Source organism: Athene noctua, chromosome 12 (assembly GCF_965140245.1).
Source record: "Athene noctua chromosome 12, bAthNoc1.hap1.1, whole genome shotgun sequence".
Classification (NCBI taxonomy): domain Eukaryota; kingdom Metazoa; phylum Chordata; class Aves; order Strigiformes; family Strigidae; genus Athene; species Athene noctua.
In genome coordinates this window covers 18,302,712-18,323,490 of record NC_134048.1, presented here as the reverse complement: position 1 = coordinate 18,323,490, position 20,779 = coordinate 18,302,712, and the positions used below count along the sequence as shown (strand labels likewise).

Below are 20,779 nucleotides of genomic sequence, written 5' to 3'. Positions count from 1 at the left end.
CAGCAAGGACAAGCGTGAGGTAATGTAATTTGGTAAGAATAATTAGCCAGGCAAATACAAGATGAGGAATGAAAAGCAGGAATAGTTCTGGAGAAGAGTGGCTGAAGGGTCAATGGGATAAAAAAAATTAAATACAAGCCATCTGCGGCAAAAGTAAAAAGCAAACACACTGGGATGTATAAACAGGATCATTGTATGTAAAAGACCTGAAGTAATCCTGTGTTCTTCTGAGCAAAAATAAGGCAGCGACTTCAATCCTGTATCACAGGTTAAGCATCACTCTTTATAACAGATGATGGTCCAGAAGAGAGTAACAAGAGCAACTGCAGACCAAGAACACATAAGCAAAAAAGGATCAAAGAAACCAGTGTGGTTTAACCTGTATTAGCAGGGACTAAGGGGAGACATGTTAGCAACTTCCAAATATCTAACACACTCCTGCAAAGAAAGAAGGAAGGAGATTTTTCTACCTGTGCCCAATAAAAGGGAAAAGAAGAGTAATCACAAAACCAAGCTGAAGGAAAAAACATTTCTGTTCCAATCATAAGAAAAAAATCTAATAGCAGGGCTGCTAAATGTCAAACAGACTATCCAGGGAGCTTAGGCACCACCGTCATCGGAGGTTTTTAAGAATGAATATGATAAACATCTGTCAGGAAGGGGCTGGTTATCACTGATCCTGTGGAGGGGCAGGAGATGGACTGAGTGACCTCTCAAGGTCTTCTCCAGCTCTGTACTGAGTAATGGCCTGATACGTAAATGACCATAATAGCCGGAAACCTGCTGTGCTGACACAGCCTGACCCACGTTATTTGTGACCTGTTGTGGTGATTGCTGTCCGCAAGCGACAATCTGTTGCTGTCAGAGGAAAACGCGTATCCCAGGGCAGGTCCTACCAAGAAGGCCGGGGACAGCGGTACCCAAGGTTGTTATTTTGGCACTTGAATGAGCAACGGGGAAAAGCTACTTGTTAAAAAATAAAAGTGACTCAAAGAAAGACACAGTTTGAACAGCCCAGACTCCCTAGCGGGGCTGGCCACCCTGCTTCAGAAACCAGGAGCGACTGCTCACAGCCCGTGCAGCACCACACGCTGGTTTCACTTCATTTATGGGAGGGAGCTGCAAGCAAAGCAACTGCTCAGAGGTAACCACAAGAAAGCAGCTGTCAGAGTGCTCCTCTGCCCCTCCACGACTTACCATGGTCTAGCATTTCTGGCTGAAGGCGCATACAACAGCACCTGGTTGTGCAAACATTTTGTTCAGCTAAAAATCCCACCTGCCGAAGCCAAGCGATCCACCGGCAGTACCCCTGCGCTACAAACACCCGTCACCCAAGCCTCTGCGGGGAGGCATCTCTGGTGGGATTTAAACCACGTTAGCAGCACGCCAGGAGAGCCCTTCAGCTGATGAACGAGGCAGAGGAGCCCAAGCAGCTGCAGCTGCCAGGAGAAGATGGGACATCCCAGGCCCTCCTGCCCTGCTGCCAGGGAAGGGGCTGGGCTGGGTGGGCACCTACACGAGCTTGTGTCATCCTGCCCATCGGGGCCAAAAAATGGTCCCCCCCGGTGCTGCCTCAACCCTGACCCCGGCCTTGCGCCACACGCGAGCTGCATCTTGCGATTGTGCGTGGTGTGCAGGGGGGGCGCAAAGCCATCGAGTCACATCTTACGCTCAGCGAAAGCTGCTTCTCACCTGTGGCGGGGAGAGATGCTTGTATGGCGAGAGGGAAGAGAGCGTCAAGGGCTGGACGGGCAGACCACCCACCTTTAATGACCTCTAAAACTGCAGGAACTGGAAGAGCCGAGTGACCAGCACGGGCGTGAGGCGCTGCACACCCATAGACAGACAGACACACAATTCAGAAGCAACTACCAGAATCGTCCTCCAGGCCAGGATAAATCCAGTTCGCTGCTTCAGTGAGCGACAAGACAGGGAAAAGCAACTATTACGCTGTCAGGAAAAACCTGCGACGAGCACCTCTGCGCTACCTGCGCGGGATTCCCCCGCAGCCTCGTCGGGACGGGGCCCTGCACCCCTGCACCCCGGCTCTGCAGGCACCTGCTCGGTGCAAAGGCAGCGCCGAGGTGGGAGCGCCGGGGCCGGCGGCCCTCGCACCCGTCCCACGTGCGCGTAAGTTACGGGACTGGGCATCGAGAGCCGTGTGCGGTGTGGCGAGGGCAGGGCTGCTCGGACCTCCCCTCCCTCCGGTCTGCCCGGACAGCCCTCCCCCAGCACCCGAAGGTCCCCCCCGTTGCTGGCATCGCCGTCTCTCCACCCGTGGGGTTCCCATCGCCCACGAAGGGGTTCGCCAGGAACGCGGGGGAGCAAAGAAGGGCATCGCCGAAGTGAAAACCGACCAGCACGGCAGCGCACCCGTCACCCCGCGGCCCCCCGACCCTCCCCGGGTGCCCCAGGCCGCAGCGCGCCCCGGGGACGACCAGGGACCCCCGGCCCCGGCATCTCCCGCCCCGCTAGGCACGGGCACGCCCGCACCGGGAGTCCCGCAGGTCACAGTCCCGGGGGGGGGACGACACACGGGGACGGCGGGGCCAGAGGCGCACAGGACCCCGCCGGGTCCGGACCCCGGAGGCTCCGGCAGGCTCCTGCCCGTCAGGACCCACCCCCAGGTCCCGCAGGATCCCCCCCCCCCCGGCCCCCGGCCCGGCTCCGCATCCTTCCGGACCCCCGCGGTCCGGCCGGGCCCGGCTCTCCGAGCACGCCCCCCGCAGCCCCGGCCGAGCCCCCTCACCTTTGTGCCCGCCGAAGGCGCCGTACCAGGAGAGCGAGAGCAGGGCGCACAGGCAGCCGAGCAGCAGCGTGAGCGCCGTGCCGCTGCGGAGCCTCATCGCCTCCTCGCCGGCGGGGGCGGCCGCATGTCCCGGGCGGGGCGCGGCGCGGCCTCGGCGGCCCCGGCGAGCGCGGAGCGGAGCGGAGCGGGGCGGAACGCCCGCACGCAGCGCCCGCGCCGGGCCGCGCCGCGCCGGGCCGGGCCGGGCGGGCGGGCGGGAGGGCGGGGCGGGGCCGGGCGGGGCCGGGCGGGGGCGGGGCCGGGGGCGGGGCCAACGGGCGGGGGCAAGGGGCGGGGCGGCGGCGGGCGGAGGGCGCCCCCGTGCGGGGGAGGGCGGGGCCGCCGCGGGCCGGGGGGAGGCCGGGGCGGGGGGGCGAGAGTGAGTGTGAGTGTGAGTGAGGGCGTGAGTGTGAGTGAGGGTGTGAGTGTGAGCGAGAGTGTGAGTGTGAGTGAGGGCGTGAGTGTGAGTGTGAGTGAGGGCGTGAGTGTGAGTGAGGGTGTGAGAGTGAGTGAGAGTGTGAGTGTGAGTGTGGGCGTGAGTGTGAGTGAGGGTGTGAGTGTGAGTGTGTGAGACAGTGTGAGTGTGAGTGAGGGTGTGGGTGAGTGAGTGTGAGGGTGTGAGTGTGTGAGTGAGAGAGTGAGGGTGTGAGTGTGAGTGTGTGAGAGTGTGAGTGAGGGTGTGAGTGTGAGTGAGGGTGTGAGAGTGAGCGAGAGTGTGAGTGTGAGTGAGGGCATGAGTGTGAGTGAGGGTGTGAGAGTGAGCGAGAGTGTGAGTGTGAGTGAGGGCGTGAGTGTGAGTGAGGGCGTGAGTGTGAGTGAGGGTGTGAGAGTGAGTGAGAGTGTGAGTGAGGGTGTGAGTGTGAGTGTGAGTGAGACGGTGTGAGTGTGAGTGAGGGTGTGGGTGAGTGAGAGTGTGTGAGGGTGTGAGTGTGTGAGTGAGAGAGTGAGGGTGTGAGTGTGAGTGAGAGTGTGTGAGAGTGTGAGTGAGGGTGTGAGTGTGAGTGAGGGTGTGAGAGTGAGCGAGAGTGTGAGTGTGAGTGAGGGCATGAGTGTGAGTGAGGGTGTGAGAGTGAGCGAGAGTGTGAGTGTGAGTGAGGGCGTGAGTGTGAGTGAGGGCGTGAGTGTGAGTGAGGGTGTGAGAGTGAGTGAGAGTGTGAGTGTGAGTGTGGGCGTGAGTGTGAGTGAGGGTGTGAGTGTGAGTGTGTGAGACAGTGTGAGTGTGAGTGAGGGTGTGGGTGAGTGAGTGTGAGGGTGTGAGTGTGTGAGTGAGAGAGTGAGGGTGTGAGTGTGAGTGAGAGTGTGTGAGAGTGTGAGTGAGGGTGTGAGTGTGAGTGAGACGGTGTGAGTGTGAGAGTGAGGGTGTGAGTGAGTGTGTGAGTGAGTGTGTGAGTGTGAGTGAGAGAGTGAGGGTGTGAGTGTGAGTGAGTGAGGGTGTGAGTGTGAGGGTGTGAGTGTAAGTGTGAGAGTGTGTGAGAGTGAGATGGTGAGTGTAAGTGAGGGTGTGAGTGTGAGAGTGTGTGTGTGAGAGTGAGTGTGAGTGTGTGAAAGAGGGTGAGTGTGAGTGAGGGTGTGAGTGTGTGAGAGTGAGAGTGTGAGTGTGTGAGAGTGAGAGGGTGAGTGTGTGTGTGAGGGTGTGAGTGTGAGTGTAAGAGTGTGAGTGTGAGTGTGTGAGAGAGGGTGAGTGTGAGTGAGGGTGTGAGTGTGAGTGTGTGAGAGTGAGAGGGTGAGTGTGGGTAAGAGTGTGAGTGTGTGTGTGTGTGAGAGTGTGTGGGAGTGAGTGTATCGGTGAGTGTGTGACTGTGTGTGTGTGTGTACATACATGTCTGTGTACGTGTGTGTATGTGACTGTGTGACTGTGTACATATATGTCTGTGTGTGCACATACATGTGTATGAGTGTGTGTGCATGTGACCGAATGTGTGTACATGTGTGTCTGTGTGTGTATATGTATGTGACTGTGTGTACATGTCTGTGCGTGTACACGTGTGTTCGTGTGTGTCCATATGTCTGTGTGTGTCTGGGTCCTTATGTCTGTGTATGTGTGTGTGCGTGTGTGCACACCTGGGTCCACATGTGTGTCTGGTCCATATGTGGGGGGGGGGGGGTGGTCCATGTGTGTGTGTGTGTGTATGTGGGGGTGTGTCTGGGTGTGTGTGTGGGGGGGGTGTATGTGGGGGTGTGTTGTCCATATGTGTGTGTATGTGCGTGTATGTGGGGGTGTGTCTGTGTCTGTGTGGGGGGGGGGGGGGGGGGTGCATCTGGTCCATATGTGTGTGTGTGTGTATGTGGGGGTGTGTCTGGTCCATATGTGTATGTGGGGGTGTGTCTGGGTCCGTGTGTCTGTGTGTGTCTGTGTGTGTCTGTGTGTGTCTGTGTGTGTCCATACGTGTCTGGGCGTGGGCCTGGCTCCGTCCGTGCGGGTGGGTGTGAGCGCACACGCCTGTATGTGTGCACGGGGAGCTCACACCTCGGCACAGGGGGGGCGCAGGGACCCTCGCGGGGGGGGCGCAGGGGCCCCCGCGTTGCCATCGCTGCGCCAGGCGGCACGGACGCGGCTCGCAGGGTGCCCGTGGACGCGGGCGTGTGCTCAGCCCCTGTGGCCGGCGCGTGCCCGTGGCCCCGCAGTCAGGGCCGGGCACGGCCGGGGGGGGCAGGACGAGGTCGGGGCCAGCAGCCCCCCAGGCTGTGCCGTGCGTATTCGCTGCCATTTCCACAGACGCGTTTCGTCTTGGTTAAGGACACAGCATCTAATGTTTATTGAGAGCAAATCAATGCCAGATGAAAACTGCCAGTGGCAGCTGCCGCCTGGAGGGACAGCATCGCTCTTCCGGAGGGCCTGGCGTTCAGGGGTCACGGCCCCAAGCTGTTTGCCTGGATGAAGGACAGAATAAAACAGATTTTAAAATTATTTTGCTCGTGTTTTCTTCTGTTAACGGGTCCGGCTTTATTTCATTATAGACCGGGAGGAGCTGCGCAGCGAAGTCGGGTGTGAAAAGCCAAGTTTACATCCCTCCATCACCCCAACTTGCTCCTGCGGTTGTTGGTGAGGTCGCACAGGAGGTGGCAGCTCATGTGCCCTGTATGTGGGTACAAAATTCCTCCAGCTAAAGTTGTCATCTTCCATTCCCCGGAGCTCTTTTAGTGAGTAAATATTTCTCAGGCGTGTAAATATTGTAGGACTGGCTTCCAGCGATCCAAGTCTGTTCTTTGAATTGTTTGGATCCATTAGAGAGGGATGTAAAGCAAAGCGTGTGCCCGTGCCAGAGGCAGGAGCGGCCACGCAGGCGCAGGGCGATGCTCGGCCGCAGCGGGAATCCTTCTGAAATGGGGAAATCCAGCAAACGGGCCCTCGGGCCTCCGCTCTGTTCCCTTCTGGAATGGCGAGGGGTGACAGGAGCTCAGCACCCCGGGGCAGGCGCTGCCTCGAGGCGCCCTGGGGGATACACGTGCCTCGCTGAAAGCCATGCACACCCATGAGGAAAAGCACAGATCGCCCATTTCTGCAGGAGATGGTCTTGCCTACCTGTGTCCTTAGTCTCTAGTTCATAAAATAAACCACATTTTTCCCATCTTGAAATGGCCACTCCTGGTGATTAGAAAATCCAGGAAGGAAATCGGCAGAGGGAGCCCTTTGGACAGCACCAGAAGTTTATGCCTTTGCTGCCACGGCCCCAGCGATGCTCACACCCGGCACATCCCTGAGTAGGGAAATGCACTGAACGTCACTCTTGGGAATACTAAAAAAACCCGAGGGAAGCTGAAGCTGTGCTTCCTCGCCTGGATTTTGCAAGGCACTGCCCAGGCGACTGTCACCTGCAGTCAGCAGCATGTCCCGTGTCCCAGAGCAGCCCAGCCCTCGGGTGCTTGATCGGCTCCATGGAGAGCAGCCACGTCCCCACATCCCCAGGCTCAGAGCCCAGGCCAGCACACCCACCCGTAACTCGCTCACCCAGCTGCAGATGAAGCCTCAACCACACCAGCAAGAGCATTTTCATCACTAGACCAAAGAAAACAAGCCCCAGAAGCTCTGTCCCACCCAGCCTGCCTGCTTTCTCGCCTTAAACCCACGTGTTAAACCCAGGAGCCAACAGAGGGTTCGCAGGAATTAATGGCAAAAGTCCTCCAGAGGTGGCAGACAAGTAAGAGCTGCCTGTGGGAAAGGCGTGTGAAATCCTACTGCCGTTAAAGAGTTTAGAGAAATAACATGACACGTTTTAGTGCCTTAGATACTGACTGTTTATTTTCAGATGTGCAAAACACTCCTACTGCTCAGGATATGTGGTGTGTCTGCAGCAGAAGAGAACAAAGTAACATTAATAATTTCTCCAAGACAATTAATTAGACTCTTTCCCAAGGATAAAGCTTAATCTAATTTCTGCTGTTATACTTTGTCTTCATAAAAGTCTGAAGAAATGAATAAGCTTTATACCACCCTCGCATGACAAAAACCTTGGGCTCTCTTGGAAAAAATGAGGGAGTAAGCAAAACTGCCAGCACTTGTGATTTTTATATCAGACCTACAAAGTTCCCTTTTATTCTCGTAGTCCCTCCCTCTTATCCCAGTTTTGGCTTTTGTTCTGTTTTTAACAAGCAGGTTTTGAGCCTTGGTCCTTTTGCAGAGCAAAGTTTCTAATATGAACTGCAGAGACTCAAAACCCCAGCAGCAAATAAACAGAGATATTTTTTTTTAAGGTCACCTCATGATCTTTGAACAGTTGATGTTGGCAATACTGAGCATGCTGCAGAAATGAGGGCCTTCCACAGAAAAGACTCCGACAGCCATCCACAGGTCCTGAGGCCATTACAAAAATGAGAAAGAGGAAACATATATTAGATCTAGATATAAAATGTAATCCAGATTTATAGCTGATTTCATCTAGCTCTCTAAAAGAGTTTGGCTCTGGAGTTTGGCCCATCTGTGAACAGGTCAGGCTCAGTCCTTCCTGGGCTTCTTTAAGCAAAGAGCACTTGCTGCTTTTCTGATAAAACAAAGTGACTTCATTTACTATGTGTTTTACACATTGCTGTGTTCAAACATCACCAGGACTTGTTTCAGTGCAGTACAAATGTTTGTAAATTCTCCTTAGCCACCAGAGATGAAGATCCCAACAGGATGCTTACCTTCCATGTGTTGACACGTTGCTGCTTTAACTCAGAGCAAAAGCTACAAGTCAGGTTCTCAGAGCAACACACCCCCCAGCAAGTTGTTTACCTTGCAGAAAGTTTCTCCCCACCTTTGGGAACACAAAATACTTACCTATTTGCAGCACACCCAGACACCTGCAGCGTGCCTGTACTTTGTGCCTGCTCTCCACCCATTTTCCTTATCTGCTCCTCTGTCTCAATGAAAACACTGACCCAGAGTTTTCTGCCCTTAAAAACTTCATGTCACACCGACGTGCAATGGTGCTGAGCCTGTGTAAACACCTGATGCGGCAGAGATAACCTTCAGGTCAACTCAACCCCAAAAATGAGACAGCAAAAAAAAAAACCCCAAACGCTCAACCTTCCTTTCTGCCTGGGCTGCTGATGGAGGAGGGTTTCTGTGTTTTCACTGGGCTGGCGGAGGAAGGAAGCTGTCACAGGACCTGGCTGAGTCACCAGCGTCTGACCTGATGCGTCCAGAGGATCCTGCATCTCTCCAGAAGCCTCTGGAAGGAGCGTGTGGCACCGTGGCGGCGTGTGGACGGTGGCACCGGGTCCAGCCTGGTGAGAACCCGCCCGCTGCGGCTCTGCGCCATCCCTCCATCACCACAGACTGCCAGAGCCAGGGGGGTGCACAGGGGGCAAACCTTCCCCCCTTTCGCTGGGAGTCTGGGGCAGTGGAGGGGGCCTCAGGCTGGAGGGATGATTTGGGGAAGAATTCCCTCTGGAAAATCATTATCAGCCTCTGTTGTGGTTTGCAAGCAAGGAAAAGCCTGAGACACCCTCCTCCCCTTCATCCCACCAGGACTTCACTGTGAACATGAAAAGTTTGGACATAAAGAGTATTTCTGGTGATAGTGCCCTCAGAGCAAGAATATCACTAAATATTTTTAAACACTTCCCAGCAGAAAGTGGGTGTAGAGAGAAAGCAGAGTGCTGCAGAGATGTTAATTGCTCCTTTTTGAGCTTTTCCTCTGTAACTTTGAAATTTCAAACTCAAACAGCTTTTTTTTTTTTTTTCCCCATCCCCTTTGCTACATCCATCTGCGGAGCTGGCTGCTCAGCAGTTAGGGTTGACAAACCACTTCTTGGTCAGGGGTTTCTGCGATGCTGTGGGATTCCTGAACAACTGTAAGAAAACATTCGCACAGCCAGTGCTGCACGCTGAGAACGCCAAAACCCAGATCCTCCAGCAAACAGAGGGAAAAACATCTGAAGTTAATATATGTGGGAATACAGCACAGCTTCTCACACGGCCTCTCCAGGGGGCTGAGAAACCGCCCAGAGGCACAACCCAGGGCTGGGGGCAATAGGAAATGCTGTGAGAGCGAGGTCCAAGGTCTGGGCTGGAGAAGCGCTCGCTGGAAGGAAATCTCCGACCTCGAGGAGGAGGAGGAGGAGGAGGAGGAGGAGGCGGGAACATCTCACTGAGTCACCCTGTCCCGTGATCGGTGAGCTAAGCTAAGAGCAGGCTGGTGAAAGCCTTGTTTTCCTTATGTTTTGTAAAAGTGCATGATGTCACGACCAGAAATCTGCGCGTGACTCAGCATGCCCCACCAGGAGAAGGGAAATTCCCTCTGGCTTTTAGCCCCTTCCATATTTGCCAACTGGATTAAAGTTCACACAGAGGAAGACTTAGATTTCTGGTTTTAATTTGGTGCATCACCTGATAATTATAAATGGATTAATTAATCTGGAGCCACAAATGGCTTGAAAAGAGACGGCAACTTGAGAACAACTCCCTGTGCCTCAAACACCCAGGCAGTGATGGAGAGGGGAATTAAGGAATCGGTCCTGCTTGGGATGGCAGCAACTCGCTGCCGAAGGAATGAATGTGCTGGGGTTGGTTCCTCAAAATACAAGTCTTTGGCTCTATAAATGAGATCAAAAGTGGCCATTGGGGTCCTCAGAAATAGGTCATAGGATGGGCATGCTGGAGGTGATGCTTGGCAGGGCAGGTACAACACTGGCAGAGCGTCCTGTACTGCACGCCCTGCTACTGCTGGTCCCAATTCTGATCTTACGGAAAAAAAAAAAAAAAGTTCAATGATGTCAAGCCGGCAACTTTCACTGACATTTTCAGAAACAAGGATACACACAGAGGCAAAAGGGCAGATGAGTGCAATACACTTTTGCTGCATGCCCAAACCTTTCAATACCTCGTGCTGTAAAAGCTGGTGAATCATTCCCTGCACAGCGTCATTCGTGCTTAAACCTCAATCTGCTTATGTTTAAACTTTAACACTTCACGGTGGAATATTGGTTGTGTCATACCTAGAAATCAAAATTCTTAGAAAACTTTTAAAGTTAAAAATGGCAACCCTTTCCACTGTAAATATTGTCTTCCAGCAAAGTGTCATGATTTCAAAATTGCTACACATATGCCAAAAATATATCTGTATGGAAGGCCAAGTGTTTTAACAGACATACAGGTCAAGAAATAAACTACCTCCTCATCATGGAAATTAAAACTTATCCTTCTCTTTATTGCAGAAGATGATAAAGCGTGACAGTTTCTCCTAAGTTTTTATTATCTTAAACCAAGAAATACATCACTAAGAGTCAGCGTGGTCAGGCCCTTGGGTGAGAGGAAATTAACACCAACGAGGAACCTAATAATCATTGATCCATCTTTATTTAATTACACTTGGATGGCACAGACAGCGTGTTCTGCCAGCTGGACACTCCTGTGGCCAGATTAAGAGGCCTGTCAACTGTATCTGATCTGTAAAAAAATACTGCTGCCAGCCAACTTGGAAAGTCCCCAGAACATCCTCCTTAATGTCAGTTGTGTTTATACCAGTATCTTTATTTTTAGGCCCCCCCTTCCGAAACACTGGGTTCGGGGAAGGGCATTAGCTGAGGAGTTATTTACTCCTGTCATGCTGAGCGCGCAAACCTCTCCGATGGGAACTGCCACGCTGGCGGGAGCGGGGCAGGGACACGGCTCCCCACCTCCGTCACCTGGCCGGGTTGGCCGTGCTCACCCCGACAGAGATGACGAAGGAGCAGGACCGGGGCGGCCGAGGGCTGCGTTACACTGCCCTGGCTAACGCTGGCGGCTACTGCCAGGTGGCGATGGGCCCAGCTCAGCGGGCGGCTGCCCCGCAGACCTGCCGTCGTGTTTCCCCACCGGCGGGTCTCGGAGGCCACGTGGCCACCCAGAAGGTACCGGGCACCGCTGATGCTTCTGCGACCAGCACGGCCCCGCACCCGGGGGCCGCAGACCGGGGGCGCAGGTGCCGCTCACGGCGGGCGAGCAGGGCGCAGAGCGGACACGCGCATTTGTAAGCAGCCACAGAATTTTTTCCGGCTGCGGGCAACGCGCCGAGCGCCCCCGGAGGAACGGGCGGCGGCACCGGGACGGACGGGACCCCCGGGGGGCGGAGCCAGCGCCGGGGGGGGCGGAGCCATCGCTGGGGAGGGCGGGGCGTGAGGCGCGGGGGCGGGGCAGGGGCCGGGGCGCCAGGGCGCTATAAGGCGGCGGCGCAGCGGCCGGTGCCCGCCCCGCCCCGCCCGGCCCCTCGCGGCAATTCCTGCTGCGCCACAGCCATGGCGGCGCTGACGGTGAAAGCCTACCTGCTGGGCAAGGAGGGCGCGGCCCGGGAGATCCGCCGCTTCTCCCTGCCGCCGCCCGCCCGCTACCAGGCCATCTACGACCGCGTCGCCGAGCTCTTCCAGGGGCTGCTGCGGGCCGGGCCGCCGCCCGCCTGCCGCATGCACTACAAGGGTGAGGGGCGACGGGGGCGCTCCGCTGGGGGTCAGGCCCCGAGATCGGTGCCCCCGGCGGTGGGAAGGCCTCAGGGCACGGGGCTGTCTCTCTCCCCTCCTCCCCCCCGGGCCCCCGTGACACCTGACCGGGTGCCTAACCCTGCGCTCTGCCCCCTCTAGATGAAGACGGCGACCTGATCGCTTTTTCCAGCGACGAGGAGCTGGAGATGGCGATGCCTTACGTGCAGAACGGCGTCTTCCGTGTTTACATCAAAGGTAACACCGCACGGCTCCGAAGGGCGGTAGCAGGTTTTGCCCTGTGTGCTCGCTGGCAGGCCGCCGAAAATGGGAGAAGCGAGCCCTGGCCCTTCCCCTTGTCCTCAAGGGCCTGATGTAACATGCGGCCTTTAGGGGGGCGGGGGGGGGGGCGGGAAGATAAATAAAGGGCAGGGTAGTGCCAGAACAGGAACCCTCCCTGCTGAGGTGTGGCGAAGGGGTGACAGTTTCTTCTTAGCGATGTCATCTCAGCTGGCCCAGTGTGAGCCCTTGTTGTTGTGCTGGCTCCCTGGAAACACTACCCTGCCACCGGTATTTTTAATGCAGTGTGTTAGGAAGCCTTAGTTCCAGCTTATTCAGCGCGTAGTTGCTCCCTCATCCCTTTTGTTCAGGTAGATACCTGCAAAGCTTTATCCACAGTCCATCTAATGAGTCACACAAGCCAGTGGCTGTTGTCCGTGTTCTCATCTGTTTATGCCTCCTGGCATTTATTCCTAACTCCCTCTCCAGAAACATTTTGTTCTTGCAGTGCTTAGGAAGGTAGGACGAGAAGCCAAATGGGGTAGTGCAAGTACTAATCTAAAATAAACACGCTAAGAGACTGTTAAGGATGAGGCATGCTCAGTTTGAGGAGCAGGTATCTTTGCGAAACCCCTTCACACTTGGTTTAAGCTCTCTTACATGTCCCCAGCATGGCCATGGTTTGGCAGCCAGTATAAAAATAAACTGACCTAGTAAGTCAATACCTAAACGGTGCTTTTGCCAAGAAAGGTTATGATCATTGAGGCCCCTTCCAACCTGGGATTCTATGAATACTGCTCTGACAGGGGCTGCTTGTACTTCCTTCTCTGCCTGATTTCCAGCCTTTAAATAGTAACTTTGTTCTTGATGCAAAGTTTCCTTTCCTTAATAGAGAAAAAGGAGTGCAAGCGGGAACATCGCGGGCAGTGCAACCAGGAGCCTCCTCGTGACATGGTGCACCCCAATGTGATCTGTGATGGCTGCGAAGGACCGGTGGTGGGTGCCAGGTTCAAGTGTACGGTCTGTCCAGACTATGACCTGTGCAGCACCTGCGAGGGTAAAGGCATCCACAAGGAGCACAACATGGTGATGTTTCAAAGTCCACTGCTAAACCCATTTGAGGTGAGCAAAATCTATGGAGGGGAACTAATGAATGGGATATTCTTCAAATTTAAGTCCTGAGTTTCAGTTACTGGGACTCCGGCTGCGTGAACTGTGTCACATGAGTGTTACCCTTTGCAGTGGCTTCCCCGAGGACGCTGGCTCCGGAAGATGCGGCATGGTGTGCCGCCCTTCCCATGGATGCACTGCTGGGGTTATCCCGGCCCTGCAGCTCCGTGCCAAAACGCCGAACAAGCCCAGGCTAGTGCTGCACCCTCCAGTCCACCCACTGCGGAAGGTAAGAGGAGATGCCCTGGTAAACAAGGTGGTGGTGGAGCCAGCATAGCTGAGATTCTGCAGCACAGGATAGAATCAGGGTGGAAAAAACACATAGGAACTAATCTAACTTGCTTGAACTAATTAGCACCTTTCAGCACAGAATGGGATTATTTTAAGGCATGCTTGGGCCCATGCAGTTGATGAGGATGCAGAGAGTATCTGGAAGCAAACCAAGCCAAGCTGTTAGGTCAAGCATGTTGCTACTCTACTCCAGATCTGCCTTTCAGCATGGCTAATGAACCTTAACAATGCTAATGCCACTGTTTTTCTGTTCCAGTTTTTGTCTCTATACTGCCTTTGTTGTGCAGTGTATGTGAGTGACAGGAAACGAGCACCAAGATCTCGTGGGGATATGCTCTGTAGGTGCTCTCTCCCTCTGAGCTTCTATGTATGCTAACAGAAATTTTTTTCTAGAAGCTTCTACTAACAGCCCGCCTCAGGACCCCAACGTCGCCTTCTTAAAGAATGTTGGGGAGAGTGTTGCAGCTTTTCTGAGCCCCCTGGGTAAGTGACTGACTTTGTTACTCCAATCCCTGAGACTGGTCCTTCTAACAGGAACAGCACTCAGCTGTTGTGACGGATACCAGAACCACTTCATGCTACCAGGCATTGAAGGCTTAATTTACTCCTGGTACTACTATTAATGCCTAGGCTTAGAACAGCCACTCGGTACCTTTCCAGAGCCCTCCTTTGGGTGGGAATGATGAAAGATTTCATTAACGTTTCACTACTGTAACAAAAGTCAGTGGTGACTCAGGATTTTGCCTGGCTTACACAGACCTAGATAACTTCTGCCTGGGCCCTCTAAATATACAGCTTGTCTAGAGGAAGAGGACTGTTTGGTGCTTAACTATTCTTTGTTTAAAGAATGCTTTGCATTTTAATTCTACGTGTTAAACTGTAGGATTACAGAAACGTTACAGCGTTTAGACCAGGATTGATCCATGCTCATTCAGGACTGTGCTTTGGAAAAGTCTCTGTAAGACCTTCTCCATCTCAAATGCACCTCTAGGTATTGAAGTTGACATTGATGTGGAACATGGAGGACAGAGAAGCAAAGTGACTCCTGCTTCTTCCAGTCAAGAGAACAGTGCTGAGTCAAACAGCAGTACTCTTAACCAGAATGTTCAGACCAAACCAGACTGGAGTAACACAGGTTCTGCTACAGAAGTAAATGCTGTTGCAGAGCAGATACAAGACATGGTGATAGATCCTGTGCCTACACAAATGGAAGATGGCAGCCTCCAGTCCCAGGTACAAGAATGATGACACTAATTAATAATGCTTGCTGCAGCTTTACTAAAAAGGAAGATAATCGTTTAGCATGCATTGTGGGATTGAATATTAAGATGTCAGCAGATTAAGTGGTATACAGCACCTTCGGTCTACAGCCTTACAACAAAGGTGATGGGACTTCTTGTGGATGTAACTCTTTGTATTAAAGGCAGATAGGAGCATGTCTCCTACCTGGAGAGCACTGCAGCACATGGACCCTTTTTCCTTCCATTTCAGGAACAGAGCGAGTCCAGCAGTTCATCAGGGGGTGAGGAGGACTGGACCCACCTATCTTCCAAAGAAGTGGATCCTTCCACAGGTGAACTGCAGTCTCTGCAGATGCCAGAGACAGAGGGTCCCAGCTCCCTGGATGTATCTCAGGATCCTCCCCAACCAGGACCTACAGGACTGAGAGAAGCTGCACTCTACCCACATCTCCCACCAGGTATGAGAATGTGTGCGGGTTCCAGAGCTGAGGGTAGTTTTCACTCAGAACTGCCAACTTGCTTGACATAAGCAAACCTGCTTTTAGAGATGGTAGAAACAAGGTCACAAGTTACAGCTGAACTTGTCCATAACTTCATTAGCAGGTATGGCAGCTCTTGCACCCTGGTAGAGACAGACGGGTGGTTCTCCTCTTGAATGTGGGCAGCTAAGTCTGAACAGGATTTTCACACCTTAGACTAACAGGCCATTTGAGCAGTGTGAAGGAAGGTGGTGTCCTGAATCCTGTGCTTGCTGAGAGCCTTTTAATGCTGAATGCAGACCGGTACATCTGTGGCTTTAAGACAGCATTTTTCTGGTGGGAGCCAATACCAGTATACAAGGCCACTTAAGGGAGAGCAACAGCAGAGTCTCACAACAAGGCCAGCTGAGTCTGACTCAGCAGTTTTCTTGGCTAGTTCTGTATCTTTTATCTCAAACATCTGCTCTCCTGGGAGACAAAGGAAAGCATGTCTTCTAGCTTTTAATCAGCTATGCTAGATTTACTAGGATTAGTGTTAACCCTACCTACTGTGGTATTAACACCCTTGGCTGGTTTGCCAATTACATGGAATGTTTCAACTTTAAACTGTTCTTCTCTTAACAGAAGCAGACCCTCGCCTCATTGAATCTCTGTCCCAGATGCTCTCTATGGGCTTCTCTGATGAGGGTGGATGGCTCACTCGACTCCTGCAGACAAAGAACTGCGACATTGGGGCAGCACTAGATGCCATCCAATATTCCAAACAGCCACCTCACTTGTAGTAGTCTGTGTAACAAAAAGCACTTTCCTTCTAACCGAAAGCAGACCATGCAGTACAACTCACTTGGCGGTTCACCTTTCTTCCTGCTAAGGGTTTCTGTCTCATGTTCCTAAGTGCTTGTAGAATGGAGTACAAATAAATAACACTTCCTGTGATGGGTCTGTGTGTGTGTTTCTCAGCTGTATTACTTCTGTTTGCTGTAACTCAGGACTAGGTGAAGGGCAGGTGACTTCAAGCAGCTCCCTGTGTGAGGGAGGCAGGCCTGCCTTTTTGCACATACCTTGGTGAACCCTTAGGGCTATGCTTCTGAAGAGAAACCAAATGCTATGCTGGCTTTTAGCCTGCTCTGCAGCTCTGGAAGAAAGGGGTTGCCATGGGAGATCTAAACAAAGAGGTAGTGCAGGGGAAAAAAGCTGTAGTTCATAAGGGGGAGCTAATCACAGAATTTAATTGTATTGGCCAGGACTCCTTAGAGCCTGGAAGCTTCCTCCCCCCAAGCTGACCTACTTCCATTCTTTTAGCTGACAAGGTTGCTAGACAACACTGCATACTCTCTTCCACCCTTGTACCCTTCCCCCAAACACAGTCACAAAGCAAGGTGAGAGCTTTATTAGTGCAGTTCTGTAAGACTTGAGTAAAGCCACTTTCAATTCAAAATCTTGCCAAATACATTGTAGAGACAAACAAGAAAGCAATGCCAAATATGCCTGAACTTATCAGAGATCATCATCAAACTCTTCACCTGTGCAGAAGAGCTGTTCAAAAGAAATGTTGCTAGGCTTTAGCCCGGTGTCACAGTTAGGAAGGGTGTTTGCCTGCCTTGTGCTGACCAAATGGCACCTTCCTGCAGTGGTCTCTACCCCACCAGATCCTGCCCTTAGCAAGTGGCTTTGAGGTTCTTTGAACACCACATCCTCCTCAGCTGAGCGCCTGGTGCTGGGCACTGTGGTGCCAGGCAGTTTCGAGGCAAGCTGCTCCGTGCTAGCAACACACTTTTTAAATTTAAAACCTGTACCTTGAGGTAGAGTTCTTCCAGCCTGTTCTGAGCAGCTACTGGCCATACCAGCATCTGCCGCAGTGGTGCTGTGTAGCCCCAACCTTCCACTGCCCTCCTGTGGTGACAAGGTGACCCTGGCACTGTTTTCACTACAACTGTCCGAACACGAGAGAAATTTTTCCCACTTTGAGGGTTTGGTCCGAGCAGTTGGGGTTGGTGTATTCACCTCAGGCACTACAGACTCACAGACAGCAGGAACCACACTGTCTCCAGAAACAGCATCTCCATCATCTTCATTGGGCGATGCTACTAAACATTTCCTGCGCTGTAAAGAGAAAGAGAACTTGGTTATAAATCCAGCACATGTGGCCAAGCTGCACAGAAACAGGCAAAGAAAGAACACTCAGATCCTTCAAATGCACCCTAATTCTCACCAGCCCTCTGAGGCAGAGGCAGTGGGTGTGCCTGTGATCTCCGGGCTGTGGAGACTCAGGCCAACCTCAGTGGGACTGCAGGTGATCCCAGTGACCTCAATGATCACACGCTCTACAAGCGAAGTGGCACAGATCCCAGATGTGCCCACAGAGGAATCCGGCTCAACCACTCAGCCTACACAAGGTGGCATTGTTTTGCCTGATGGAAACCCTTCAGACAGAAACTCCGGACATAATTTTCCTCTCCTCCCCAGTCATTCAAATAGAAGAGCAGAGGAAGACTCATAAAAATTCAAAATTATGACAACACAAGAGGTCAGGAGAACACTCTTGGTTTACTGGTAGGAAGCATCTTCTATAATACATCAGCAGTTTTAACCTTTTTGGCTTGGTAGGCAAGCTGGAAAACTCCATTTTCTTCTGCATACTCCTGAATATCACTGGAGAGGGAGCTCCTCTGGTGTTTCCTGGCCAAAAAAAAAACATTCATAAAAGAGGACAGATTAGCTCCACTGTGAATTTTTCTCACAAATCACCAGAAATTTTCATAAAATGCTCTAGCAATAAGAGAAGTTTTACTCCCAGAAAACAAATCCCTGCACAGCTCAGGTTTTACATTGCAACCTGTACTTTGTGCAGCTATCAGAGACAAGCTACCTCCAAACCAAATGTCACCACTCGGGGACAGGAATTACAAAAAAAAAGTTCTTTCTGTACCTTTGTTCTTCCACGGTGTTCCTCCTCCGGGAACAGAACTGTTGCCTTTCTGCACCTGCTGCCTCCTCCTCATCTTCCTGATCTTCACTGTCCTTGTCCAGATATTTACTCCAGCGACTGACTTCTGCCCTTCCCTCCTACAACACTGAAGAATTACTGAAACAGCAAAATACAGGCTTCTCATTTCTGGCACTGTTATGTATGTGCTGAATGCCTCAAATCACAAGTCAGTTTAGGACATGTTCCTGTTCCCAGGTTCAGTATCCTGGTGGAGCAGAGTTTCTGGTACATCTCATTCTCTCTGCTGGAACCTCTCTTTATGCTCTCTCTGTATGCTCTTTCACCTGTCTGAGTCCATATAAAGGGATCACTGGTTTCACTTTGATTCACTGAGGTCAGTATGGCTTGGTATTCACCTCAGCTTTGTAGCTTTCTTACCTGCTGGAACAAACTGTCTTCATGTTGGGCTGCTATTTTTTTTCTGTCATTTACAGAGTCTTCTGTGCACCTAAAATAGAGGTTTAAACTTGAGTTTCTATAGCACACTTCTGTTCGTTGATTCACAGTTTTCAGATTGCCTAGTCATAGCACAAGGGACTGTATAGAAAGCACGGATAGGAACACCATAGAAGGCACGTCAGAAAAAAAAGATCTATAGAAAAGCAGATGTCAAATGAAGGCTTGGTAAGACATCCCCAAATACTTGAAAAAAATCTAGTTAAAGGATAGCCCTCCTTTCAGTACAAATAAGAGTAGTGAGTTTGATCTAAAGCCACTAATCATGAAATGATAAATTCTAACTGATCATAACTAGGGATATGTGTGTCTTTGGGACAACAGCTTAAACCCACTAATTATATCCCAAGCAACCAAGGAAAAAGGGAAGTTATTTCACAATGTTTTGAATTTCACAATGTTTTGAGAACAGAAATAGCAACCCTTTTTGATGAAGTGAACAATCAGTTTTCTTCCCAAAGCTTAACAGTGAAGCACTGCATATACATGACTAAGTTATCTGACTTTGATTTCTGAAAATAACCTTGAATAAAAAGGAAGCTGGATGAGTTCAAGACCAGTTCAAGATAAGGTGATTTGTAAACAGATTCAGGAATGAAATAAACAGGAAAGTGCTACTCAGATTCTCCAGACCAGCAGGAATTACACCCAAATATTTGCACTAAACAAGTCTTTTCATCAACAGCAGCAGTGATTGCTCAACAGATTCACAGAAATCCCTGAATACCAGCAGTTGGGTAGCAACAGCTTAGAGGGGAGGATGCATCTCTGCATGGCTTGTCAGTCTGCAAGATGGGCATCTCCACAGTCAGCTTGTCAAACAGTAAACAAGACCAATTTAAACAAAACCCCAACAACCCTATTACATATATTTTAATGGGTAAAGGTCTGACCAACCCACACTATTGATCAACTAATCTGAAAAAATTCCTTGTCAAAAGAAACATGCCGGGACACTAAACCCAAGAAATTGTTCCTATGAGGTGATGACAAAACTGAAATGTGTCATGGCTTTACAGCTGGACAGAAAACCCTCCTGTGAGCTCAAACCAGGTAAGAGGCAACTAGTGCGTGAAGACAGTCATCAACTGTAGCACAACAAAAGAAAAAAGCAGATAAAGATTAAACACTCTACCGAGATGTCCAACTAATTGCTTCCTCTGCCTCACCCTGCAGCAAGTTTAATTTCTGGACATGGCGCCTACAGTCCAGGCCAGACCCTTGGCCGTAAACCTGTAAAAAAGTAATAAAACAAGGCAGAAGGGAACAGCACAAAGTGCGGCTGCACCCCGGGTAATACTGAAGTGCTAACTCAAGTTAGCACATACGGCTGAGCGTGCCATGTCCTGGGTAGGGCTAAGTGCCACACTGCGCTCCCCACTGACACCCTACAGGGCTCTCCAGCACAACGCCGGGCTTCCCATTGCCACCGCACGGGTCCTCCCCGGCCCGGCCCGGCAGCGGTGTCAGAGACGCCGCGGGTCGCCCCCCCCGCCCCAGGCCGCGCCGGCCCCTGACCTTCTGCACCGCCTGCCGCTGGCCGCACACGCTGCAGCTCCACTTCGCGCTCCGCTTGGCCTAGGAGGGCGCAGAGAGGGTCAGGCAGGGCCCGCCGCCCGCTCCCCGGCCAGGCCCGGCCCGCACCCACCTGCTGCACCTGGAAGAGGCGGCAGCAGCAGCACCGCAGCGCCCAGAACTGCGGCGCCATCCCGCCGCCCCTGGCGACGCGCGCCTTCCGGCCACGTGACGGCCCCGCTACCAGCGAGGCGGCCGCTCTAGGCCCCAGTCCGCCGAGCCCTCGGCCTCCCGCCCGTAAAAGCCGTAATGAACCGGCCTGACCCTCCTGAGACGGACGGGCTTCAGGCAGCGCTGGCAGCCGGTAGAACCGAGGGCTGCGAGGGTGGCTGGGATGTGTGTTTGTTTAACGTAAGTAACCGCCCAGGAGGGAAAACATTTTGTGCCTGCACCTGCATAACCTACCTGACAGTCCGTGTTACATAAAAATATACCGATAATAATTAAAAAAAGAAGGGAGGAACCAAAGGGGGGGGAACGGGAGAAAAGAAAAAATAATAAAAAGAGAGGGAGAGAGAGAATGGGGGGGAGAAGAGAGAATGGGGGGGAGAAGAGAGAATGGGGGGGAGAAGAGACAAAGAGAGAAAAAGAAAGGAGAGAGATAGAGAAAGGGAGGGAGGGAGGGAGCCCAACCCCA

At 52.3% G+C, this 20,779-nt stretch overlaps 3 protein-coding genes and 1 long non-coding RNA gene across 8 annotated transcripts in view; 1 reads left to right on the top strand and 3 right to left on the bottom strand.

Annotated features, from left to right (window-relative positions):
• MGAT4B (alpha-1,3-mannosyl-glycoprotein 4-beta-N-acetylglucosaminyltransferase B) overlaps positions 1 to 2,964 on the bottom strand; it is a 51,496-nt gene extending 48,532 nt beyond the window's left edge. The window contains exon 1 of the mRNA XM_074915897.1: positions 2,750 to 2,964. Within this exon, the coding sequence (XP_074771998.1) occupies positions 2,750 to 2,846 (97 nt within the window). The 5' untranslated portion in view covers positions 2,847 to 2,964. The remainder of the gene's footprint in view (positions 1 to 2,749) is intronic.
• Positions 2,965 to 7,000: 4,036 nt separating this feature from the next.
• On the bottom strand, positions 7,001 to 11,276 carry LOC141964919 (uncharacterized). The gene is made up of 2 exons (XR_012634406.1): positions 7,486 to 11,276; positions 7,001 to 7,075 (listed from the first exon to the last, which is right to left on the bottom strand). It is a non-coding gene; the product is annotated as an uncharacterized LOC141964919 (long non-coding RNA).
• A 144-nt stretch (positions 11,277 to 11,420) lies between these two features.
• SQSTM1 (sequestosome 1) lies at positions 11,421 to 16,058 on the top strand. Of its 3 annotated transcripts, none has more exons than XM_074915840.1 (8): positions 11,421 to 11,663; positions 11,825 to 11,920; positions 12,834 to 13,063; positions 13,184 to 13,340; positions 13,799 to 13,885; positions 14,394 to 14,635; positions 14,894 to 15,101; positions 15,747 to 16,058. In XM_074915840.1, the coding sequence occupies exons 1-8, from the start codon at positions 11,486 to 11,488 to the stop codon at positions 15,902 to 15,904; spliced, it is 1,356 nt and encodes a 451-aa protein (XP_074771941.1). In that variant the 5' UTR covers positions 11,421 to 11,485; the 3' UTR covers positions 15,905 to 16,058. The 3 variants fall into 3 exon arrangements, with proteins under 3 accessions (XP_074771941.1, XP_074771943.1, XP_074771940.1); XM_074915839.1 differs by having other exon boundaries at positions 11,422 to 11,663; positions 13,796 to 13,885; XM_074915842.1 differs by lacking the exon at positions 13,799 to 13,885.
• Positions 16,059 to 16,502: 444 nt separating this feature from the next.
• MRNIP (MRN complex interacting protein) lies at positions 16,503 to 20,301 on the bottom strand. Of its 3 annotated transcripts, none has more exons than XM_074915964.1 (7): positions 20,225 to 20,301; positions 20,086 to 20,145; positions 19,703 to 19,800; positions 18,490 to 18,559; positions 18,052 to 18,188; positions 17,714 to 17,801; positions 16,503 to 17,225 (listed from the first exon to the last, which is right to left on the bottom strand). In XM_074915964.1, the coding sequence occupies exons 1-7, from the start codon at positions 20,273 to 20,275 to the stop codon at positions 16,620 to 16,622; spliced, it is 1,110 nt and encodes a 369-aa protein (XP_074772065.1). In that variant the 5' UTR covers positions 20,276 to 20,301; the 3' UTR covers positions 16,503 to 16,619. The 3 variants fall into 3 exon arrangements, with proteins under 3 accessions (XP_074772065.1, XP_074772064.1, XP_074772063.1); XM_074915963.1 differs by having other exon boundaries at positions 17,699 to 17,801; positions 20,216 to 20,285; XM_074915962.1 differs by having other exon boundaries at positions 20,216 to 20,285.
• Between the last annotated feature and the right edge of the window lie 478 nt (positions 20,302 to 20,779).